Source organism: Olea europaea, chromosome 21, assembly GCF_002742605.1.
Source record: "Olea europaea var. sylvestris chromosome 21, O_europaea_v1, whole genome shotgun sequence".
In the NCBI taxonomy this organism is placed as follows: Eukaryota; Viridiplantae; Streptophyta; class Magnoliopsida; order Lamiales; family Oleaceae; genus Olea; species Olea europaea.
Genome location: NC_036257.1, coordinates 5,852,330 through 5,862,453, shown reverse-complemented (window position 1 = coordinate 5,862,453; position 10,124 = coordinate 5,852,330). Strand labels below are relative to the sequence as shown.

The following is a 10,124-nucleotide window of genomic DNA, read 5'->3' as shown; positions in this document are numbered from 1 at the left end:
TGAGAATCAAAGCCAAAGGTTGGGTGATTTAACAATTTTGTCATCCAACTTTATGCCATTCTAATTTCGATGTCCATATGAACGATTTGATCACAAAGGGTCCAAATAATAAGAAAAAGCTGAATTGGCGCCTTTGCCCCCTCCAATAGGGAGCCTCAATTCAGCCCCCTATTTGGACAGGGCCTAGGTGGCCTTGTCAGTGCAGCACGGTTCCGAATAATATCCATATTTAAATAAATTAGGAACCAAAAATACACTAATTGAAAAGTTAGAGAGTCGATCCCAACTTTTCCAATTTTATAGTAAAAAGTAACAATTATGTTTAAATATTGCCCATGTTTGACAACTGTTATTAGGGAAAAATAATATTTTGAATATTGATTTTTAGTGAAACATATGATTAAAATGTAGAATATTATTTTAAATTTACATGTAGAATATTTTATTATATAAATGTGTAGTTGAAAATGAATATGTAGGAAAAAAAAGTTTTCAAATAATGGTCAAGCATTGTGTTACGCGCTACTTGTTGAGGGATGAACTCAAAAAATAATGTTGATCTCTCTCTTTCTTGTTTCGCTTGGCTACTTCTTCCTTATTGCTTGATTGCTGTAGAAAGCGAGAGCAAGTTAGATCTATCTCCTACTCCTAAATCATGGTCATTTGACTTTTGCAAGCAAGCTTGATTGACACGATCCTACTATCGAAATGCTTTAGTTAAGAAAAGCTTCTATATCCGAAAAAGCATTCTTCATCGACAGTGAAGTGGAGCTCGAGTTTATTTAGAGAAGGAGAAGAGGTGGAACATGATAGCGAAACACGATGGCGACTCAATTAAATTTTGACTAAGTCAAGGAAAACAAGCCAAGTCGATGGCTCCATGTGATTCGCCACCCATTCAATCATTAATCACAGTCAAAAAATCAAAATATTTGGCAAGGTGGACCCTAATTGATTCTGACAAACCAAGTTTTGCTGGACTCCAGGTTAGCATAACAAGAATCTTAACGGCTCTAACATGCCATGACAACAAATAAATGACCGTTGTGGGCCCTAGTTCAACTTTCAAAAAATATATAACCGTTACACTCTGCCCTTCTTCCACACAATTTCAGAGCAAAATTCTCAAATCCCGAAAGGAAAACAAAGGATACTTGAGGCTGATTCAGAGGTAAAAGTCAATTTTTTTGTCATTTTTTCTTGTGAAATTAAAGTTTAATTGGTGTTTTTGTTTTCTTTGGGCTTTACAGAAAAGCTAGATACAATGACTGTTGAGGAGGTCAAAGCTGAGGCCGAGGCGGTGCCAGTGGCAGAAGAGGTTCTGAAGGAGTCGAAAGAGGCCTCTGAAGAAGTAAGCGATGAAAAGGATAGTAACTGTGAAGGGAAGGCGGTGCAGAAAAGCGCTTCCTACAGAGAAGAGAGTAACTCCCCCTCTGATCTAAAAGAGAATGAGAAGAAGGCATTGAATGAGCTCAAAGCAAAACTTGAAGAAGCCATTCTTGGGAACACTCTCTTCAAGAAAGAAGAGAAGGAAGACGGATCCGAGAAGCCCGTCTGTGACAACGAATCAAAAGAGGATAAAGAACAGGATCAGGCTGAAGGAGATTGTGTTAAAGAAGAAGAATGTGAAAAGAGAACTGAAGAAAAATCCAATGAATTTGTTGATGTTGAAGTGGACAAGGAAATCTCAATCTGGGGAGTACCCCTTTTGGCCAGTAAAGGGGATGAAGGTACTAATGTAGTTCTCCTAAAATTTTTGAGGGCTAGGGATTTCAAAGTGAATGATGCCTTCGAGATGCTCGAGAAAACACTCCAATGGAGGAAAGAGTTCAAGATCGATTCTATCTTAAATGAAGAATTTGGTCCTGAACTTAACTCGGCCGCATATATGAATGGCGTTGATCGCGAAGGGCACCCCTTATGTTACAACATTTTTGGGGTTTTGGACAATGAGGAGATCTATCAGAAGACACTTGGCAACGAGGAGAAGCGCGAGCAATTCCTGCGGTGGAGGGTCCAGCTTATGGAGAAAGGCATTCAAAAACTTGAATTCAAGCCTGGTTGTGTCAACTCTTTAGTTCAAATCAATGACCTTAAGAATTCGCCGGGAGCATCCAAGAAGGAAGTTCGTGCTGCTGTGAACAAGCCCATTGCACTTCTTCAGGACAACTACCCTGAATTTGTAGCCAAAAATGTAAGATTTTTGTGTTCAAATCTTAGTAAAATCTGATTTTATTGTAATTGACCAGTGCTAATAATATTGATTTCTTGTTGCAGATATTCATCAATGTTCCATTTTGGTATTTCGCGTTCCATTCGCTGTTGTCTCCTTTCCTAACTCAACGAACCAAGAGCAAATTAGTCTTTGCTCGTCCGTCCAAAGTCACAGAGACTTTGCTCAAGTAAATCCATCTCCTTTCCTATATTTAGATTCATAAGAGTAATGTCATTGAACTCCACTAGAGCTATAACTCAAGTCTATATGGCACTAGAACACGTGACATTGAGTGATAGGTTCAATGGAAGGTGAAATTAAGTGATTCATTTAATTATATCTTTCATTTAATGTTACATTAGTGCCACCTAGACTCGTGTTTTAATCTCAACGGTGCTAAATGGCATTACTTTTTACTTTTATGCCTCGGATTTTTGCGCTTGAGATCATGAAACTAATTCAAACCCAAATCTGTGACAGGTATGTACCAATTCAAGAAATCCCAATCCAGTACGGCGGCCTCAAGAGGGAGAATGACTTCGAATTCTCTGTTAGCGATGGTGAAACTTCAGAAGTTGTGATCAAGGCTGGATCAACTGAAGTAATTGAAATACCTGCACCAGAGGCTGGAAGCACATTAATCTGGGATCTTAATGTTTTGGGTTGGGAGGTGAGCTGTAAAGAGGAGTTTGTGCCTAATGATGAGAATTCTTACACCATTATCATTCAGAAAGAGAAGAAGATGGGCTCGGATGAGGCACCAGTTCGCAAGACATTCAAGAACAATGAATCGGGCAAAATTGTCCTTACTATTAAGAATTGTTCTGGGAAGAAGAAGAAGAAGAAAATGTTCTATCGCTACAAGATCAAAAAATCGTCCTGCTGAATGGTGAATTTCTATATAGCTTCTTGGGTTTTGACAATTGGATTCGATTATTCTTTCTAGTAATTGATATTCTTTTAGCGCATAGCATTAGTCGTTCTATTCATTTTGTTGAACTTTGCGCAATTTCTAGTTTCAATAAAAGTTCGAGGATGGAAATTTTTCAAGGTTGTTTCTTGTTGGGAAGAGTAGAGTTCAATTTTTGGACATTATTTAAAAAAAATGTGTTTTTTCATTTTTATATGTCCGGCTAAAAGTAGAAAAAATTTATGGAAAAATATAAAAAAAGTAGAAAAAATTTATGGAAAAAAAAAATAATCTTTTAGAATGTATATGTAATACTTAGAAAATTATTTGCATTGCAGTTTATAAATCGAACACAACAAAAATAACAAGATCAAAGAACACAAGATTTTTCGGCTCAAAGGCCCGAGGTTCGGCGACCGCTTCAAACACCTAATCCCCGCTGAGCATCCGTTAGGATTAAGCTCAAAATTCATTATGAACCGCTCAAAAATGGACAAAAATCAGTTTACAAGAACACATAGTTCCAGATTCTCAATCACCACAAATCTTCTCACAACATAATGAACTCACACAAGAGTTCATCTAATTTCCATTTCTCTCAACAAATCACACAAGATCTAAGAGAGAATAATCGAAAAACAGAGAAGATGAAAAACTCGAAGAATATAGAAGTTGCTCAAAAATTGTCTAAAACCCTAAAGGCTTTTCACGTTCCTTTTATATGAGAGTGACAGATTTTTGGTCATCCAATGGTCCATCACTTGCCACCCGTCATAAATCCAGAAGAAGTGTCATTTGATAAAAAAAAAAACGCGTTTCAGTTTTTCAGTTCAAGAACCGGTTTCAATATTCTAGAGATTTCTTCATACTGGATCATCAATTGGGCCTCCAAGTTTGGGCCTCACATTTCAAACCGTTTAAATCAGCTGGGCCACACACACAAAATTCAACAAACATCTTTACAATCTCTACCTTTTGCTGCATTTTGTGACAGTACATAAGTGGATTTAAAACTTAAGCTAATTTCACTTGCTACATTCCCATGCAAAGAGAACAAAAATTAGTACTCTTCAAGATTAATTAATCTCAAAGAATCAGAAAATTTACTAATATGAATTACCTTAGTTCCAGAATTTACAGGATTTACTTTAGTAGGTATTTTAATCAATTTAATGTCTCCCCTATCAATAATATCTCTAATGAAATGGAACTTAACATCTATATGCTTGGATCTATCATGTAAAATAGGATTTTTACTTAAGAGATTGCACTTTGGTTGCACAGCTTCACCTGATTTTCTATAAGACCTAATTCTCCAAGTAAACCCTTCAACCATAATCCTTCCTTAACTGCTTCAATTGCAGTAATGTATTCGGCCTCGGTTGAAGACAATGCAACCAGTTTTTTAAGTTGGGACTTCCAGCTAATGCATATATCATTAATGACATAAAAATAAGCTATTGTGGATTTCCTATTATCTGGATTCCAGCAAAATCTGAGTCCACATAACCTTTTAGCTTAAGTCCATTTTTATCAGTTTTGAACATTAATCCTAACTGACTAGTCCCTTTCAAATACTTAGTCAGATTTTTCATACATTGCCAGTGTAATTCACCTGGATTACTCATAAATCTGCTTAGCACACTTACAGCATAAGCAATATCAGGTCTAGAGCATACCATAACATACATTACAGATCCAACAGTATTAGAATATGGTACATTCATCATTTTCTATATTCATCTTCAGTTTTAGGTGATTGATCAACAGATAATTTCATGCTGGCGAATAAAGGCAAACTAACAGGCTTAGCATCATGAATGGAAAATCTTTTGACTACCTTATTAACATAAGATTTTTGTATTAGAAACAACTTTCCATTTATTCTATCCCTTTTTTATTTCCATGCCTAAAATTTTTCTAGCTAGTCCTAAATCTTTCATTTCAAATTATGATTTCAATTTTTAAAATTTTTCTAGCTAGTCCTAAATCTTTCATTTCAAATTATGATTTCAATTTTTCTTTAATTGAGTTAAGTGCAACAGAATTATGACCAGCAAGGAGCATAACATCAACATATAAGAGAAGATAAAAAAAAAATTCAGTTTCACCATCTCTTTTATAGTAAAAACAGGGATCATATTCTAATTTCTTAAAATCCAAACTTTGTATAAAAGAATCAAATCTTTTATACCACTATCTAAGAGCCTATTTCAGGCCATACAGAGATTTTTTTCAAAAGACGCACTAAGTTCCCCTTCCCTTTTACTTCAAACCCTTTTGGTTGAGTCATATGTATGGTTTCATCTAATGAACCATACAAGAAAGCAGTTTTCCCATCAAGTTGTTCTAACTCTAAGTCAAATTGTGTCACAATCGCAAGAAGGACTCTAATAGATGTATATTTAACTACAGGTGAAAAAATTTCAGTATAGTATATACCTTCTCTTTGATTAATATCTTTAGCTACAAGTCTTGCCTTATACTTTTTATCATTTGTCTTAATCTCACCTTCTTTGATCTTATATACCCATTTACAATCAATCAATTTGCAATCTTTGGGTTTCTCAACCAAAATCCAAGTTTTATTCTTGTATAGGAACTTCATTCCATCTTCCATTGCAGCAATCCACTTAGGAGATTCTTTGGAAGAAATAGCATCTTCATAAGAGGTAGGTTCAATGTCAAACAGATCAGGTTCAGACTGTACAGACACAAAGTCAGCATACTGATACCTTGAATGAGGTCTTATTTGCCTCATTTCTCTACCCCTAACAAGCTGGTAGTCTTGCAAGTCATGTGCAGGCTCCAGATGCTGCCCATCTTCCAGTATTTCAACATCAGACATGTTCTGAGATTCTATTTCTTGTGGCTCCACCTCAAACTAAGGCTGGTTATTCAAAATCTCCCTATTCAGGTTTATTTTAGTGACAACAAAGTCATCATTTCTTAATTCTTCTCCAGATTTGTCACTAAGACAAGGAGAGTCATCTTCATTAAAGATAATAGATCTACTTATTATCACTTTATACCCTCTCACATCTCTTAACCATAGTCTATAGCCTTTAATTTCTTCACCATATCCTAAGTACACGCCCTTTAATGATCTAGGGTCCAATTTTGATTTTGTGTGATGTGCATATGCAGCACATCCAAAAGTTCTAAGATAGGAGTAGTCTGGTAATGTACCAGACCAAACTTATTCAGAAATTTTATTATTTAGGGAGTTGGAAGGACATCTATTGATCAAATAACATGCAATTTTTACTGCTTCTCCCCAAAAAACTTTTGGAAGGCCAGAGCTAATCAACATACATCTAGTCCTCTCAAGAATGGTTCTATTTAGTCTCTCAGAAACTCCATTTTGCTGAGGAGTATAACTCACAATTTTATGTTTCATAATCCCTTGTTTATTACAAAATTGATCAAATTCTAGATTGCAAAATTCGAGCCCATTGTCAGTTCTTAAAAATTTTATCTTCTTACCTGTTTGATTTTGAATCAGCACATTCCATTCCTTAAAAGTTACAAAGGTGTCAGATTTTGATTTCAATAAGAAAATCCAAGTTTTTCTTGAATAATCATCAGTGATAAGAAGATAATATATGTATCCAGATATTGTAGGCACAGGGGCAGGGGCAGGTCTCCATAAATCAGAATGTATGTATTCAAAGATATTTTGGGATTTGTGCAGCCTGCCTTAAATGGTCGTCTGACTTGCTTTCCCATTATGCAATGTTCAAAAAAATTTAATTTTTGAACACTATCTTTTCCAAATACCCCTTGCTGTGACAAAGTTTTTAAACCTTTTTCACCTAGATGACCAAGCCTTTTATGCCATAATTCTGATTTATCGGGATGTGTGACAAGATTCACAACATTATTTGGAAGAATGATTTTAGCACCTATAACATAAATTCCATTGAGCTTAGGTGAGCTGACAATAAGTTCTCGATTTCTAGTTATATTTGTAGAACCATTCTTTATTTCAATTTGATAATTTTCATCATTAAGAACTCCTAAGGATATGAGGTTTCTTCTAAGTGCTGGCACATAGCTAGTATGTTTCAACAACATATGATGACCATTTCCAAGTTTCAGTAACACATTACCAATATCCTTAACTTGACATGACTCACCATTTCCAAGTTTCACAGTCTCTCCATCAAGACTAGAATAGTCAGTCAGACAGCATATATTAGGTGTCATATGAAAGGAACATCCAGAGTTTAAGACCCAGTCCCGATTATAACTCTCTGTTATTGACACATAGGCAACTCCAATATTGGCTCCTGCTTCTTTAAAGTTAGGAGCAATGGCCAATGCAACATTTTCAGTATTAGTCTCTTTCTTTTGGTCATTGGCCTTTTTAAAGCAATTATTAATGAAATGCCCAGTTTTTCCACAATAAAAGCACTTCTTGTTATTATTCTTTCCTTTATTGGATTTATTGTCCTTTCCTTTGGTGTTACTCCATTTCCTTTTAACAAAATTTTTATCCTTGTTACAATTGGAATGACAAAAATTGCTCACACCTTTAACATGTGTTCTTTGTTTTGGTGACACACCCTCCACATTGAATACCTCTTTGTGTTCAGATTTAAATTTCAGTTCTCTATTCTGAACACAACTGTGAATTATTTCAACAATAAGGTCACTCCTTCCATACTCTAGAAAATATCTAATATCTCTGTACTTATCTCCTAAGACATTAAGTAGACCAATTACCTTTTGCTCATCTGAGATTTTCCCACCACAGTTTATTAAGTCTTGAGTGATCCTATTGAATCTGTCTATATTATCTTCTGTATCAAAATTAGGGTCAAACCTAAAACTAAAAAACTGTCTCCAAAGAAAACATTTATTTGGTAAAGTTTTAATGAGATACTGTTTTTCTAAGGCCGTCGACAATTCTACAGCAGTTTTAGCCTCTCATGCTTTCCTAATCACAGAATCAAATAAGTGCATAAACATAGTGCTCCAGGCCAATTCATCTTGTTCAATTTTTCTATTCTCAGACGGACCTTCTGGCCAAGATTCATCAATAGCCTTAGTATATTTTAACTGTAACATAAGAGCCTTAATTTTTTGGCGCCAGAGACTAAAGTCTCCTTTGCCATCCCACATTTGGACATTTATCTTTAAAGTCATGGTGTACAATAGTGTGAACAGTATATATGCACAAATATGAAATAGCCAACAATATATCACAATGATATAATAGAGATCAACTATTCCAAAGATCACAGTATTTATATGCAAGGATAATATACAAAGTTGCCGAGCACACAATGGAGTTCAAGATCAGATTACACCTACACTCAATAAGCTAACAAAGAGATTAATGCAATAATACACCTCCAAGAAAGACTGTTTTAGTCAATCAGTAATTTCAACCCTTTCCTGAATAAACGAATTTTGAGTATCAATAAGTCAACAGTATATTCAGCAATATATGTACAAACAAAATATTTCTGGTGTATCTCAAAGTCCTCACAGTAACCGAATACACATTAAAAATATTTTAATAAAATGAAGTTTCTTGAATAGAAGCCCTAGTTCCCTCAGATTCTAGGCTTTTTACAAGAACCCCTAGACAAAGGTAGATTTAGGGGAAATTCATAGAAACCCTAACCCCCTTTAAAAAAAGTGATCAGTTACCAAAAAGACTTAAAAAAATTATAATTATTTCAAAATCGATACTCAGAAAACACCAAAGGACCCAACCAGTATTACAAGAACTACTTTTAAAAAAATTTAAGAATCGAAGGCAAAATGATAGATCTACACAGATCTATGTGGTCGAACAAGAAAAACCACAAAAAAAACTCAAAAAACACAACACATATTAGATTCTCCAAGCACTCTGATACCACTGTAATACTTAGAAAATTATTTGCGTTGCAGTTTATAAATCGAACACAACAAAAATAACAAAATCAGAGAACACAAGATTTTTCAGCCCAAAGGCTCCGAGGTTCGGCGACTACTTCAAACGCATAATCCCCGTTGAGCATCCTAAGCTCAGAATTCACTATGAACTGCCCAAAAAAGGCAAAAATCAGTTTACAAAAAGACATAGTTCCAGATTCTCAATCACCACAAAACTTCTCACAGCATAATGAACTCACACAAGAGTTTATCTAATTTCTATTTCTCTCAACAAATCACACCAATCTTTACACTATAATTTGAAAATAAGTGTGAGGGAAAAGTGACTCCTAAATAATTAAAATTGAAGGGCCGGAATGTAGTTGGTATTGTCTACAACAAAGTGCTCGTTTGGCATGGCTTTTGAGCAATCAAAATGACTTTTTAAGATTCAAAAGTTGTTTTTCAACTTGTTTAACTAATTTTAAGAACATGTTTTTTTTAAAAAAATTAAAAGAGCTTTTAAATGAAATTGGTTCAATGTGACTAAATCACTTACGAAATAGAAAACTATTTTAGAAATTAATTTTTTTTTTAAAATTTAATGAAGCTTTCTCAAAAAAGCTCTTTTACACTAAGTAAAGGCAAAAATAAAAATTATGCCAAACGAATCCTAATTATTTCAATTTTCTAATTTAGAAATTTAAAGCATGCCACAAATTAATAATATAATCCAAGAGGAAAATAGAAGTGGCATAAATATGAAAAATGCACAAAGTTTTCTTTCTAGCAACAGACAAACAACGACCAGTGGCAGATCTAGAATTTTGAGTAAGCATGAATAGACATTAACCGTTGACCGTAGATAGTAATAATATATTAAAAATTAAATATGATAATTATTTTGCTAAAAATTGAACATATATAATTTTGATATTTATATTATTCTGCTACATTTATTGTCAAAATTTACAAAGTGTCATGATGAGTAAGCTTTCAATAACTTGGTGAGAGGCTGAAGGTTCAAATCCCCTCCCAATTGTATTAGTTTTCGTAAAAATTGAAAAACTAGAAAAATTAAGCAACAAAAATGGTTAGGTAAAGATTCAATCCTTGGACCCCCCCCCC

At 34.4% G+C, this 10,124-nt stretch overlaps 1 protein-coding gene across 1 annotated transcript; it reads left to right on the top strand.

The window, feature by feature from the left end:
* Positions 1 to 1,124: 1,124 nt before the first annotated feature.
* On the top strand, positions 1,125 to 3,265 carry LOC111370464 (patellin-4-like). The gene is made up of 4 exons (XM_022992178.1): positions 1,125 to 1,171; positions 1,252 to 2,194; positions 2,278 to 2,402; positions 2,696 to 3,265. The coding sequence occupies exons 2-4, from the start codon at positions 1,265 to 1,267 to the stop codon at positions 3,099 to 3,101; spliced, it is 1,461 nt and encodes a 486-aa protein (XP_022847946.1). The 5' UTR covers positions 1,125 to 1,171; positions 1,252 to 1,264; the 3' UTR covers positions 3,102 to 3,265.
* The last annotated feature ends 6,859 nt before the right edge of the window (positions 3,266 to 10,124 follow it).

What these genes read in the sequence shown, in the direction of transcription:
- LOC111370464 (XM_022992178.1), top strand. Translation starts at nt 1,265, where the DNA reads ATGACTGTTGAGGAGGTCAAAGCTGAGGCCGAGGCGGTGCCAGTGGCA. An exon ending in CTGAATTTGTAGCCAAAAAT is followed by an intron (nt 2,195 to 2,277) that starts GTAAGATTTTTG and finishes TTCTTGTTGCAG; the next exon opens with ATATTCATCAATGTTCCATT. An exon ending in GTCACAGAGACTTTGCTCAA is followed by an intron (nt 2,403 to 2,695) that starts GTAAATCCATCT and finishes AATCTGTGACAG; the next exon opens with GTATGTACCAATTCAAGAAA.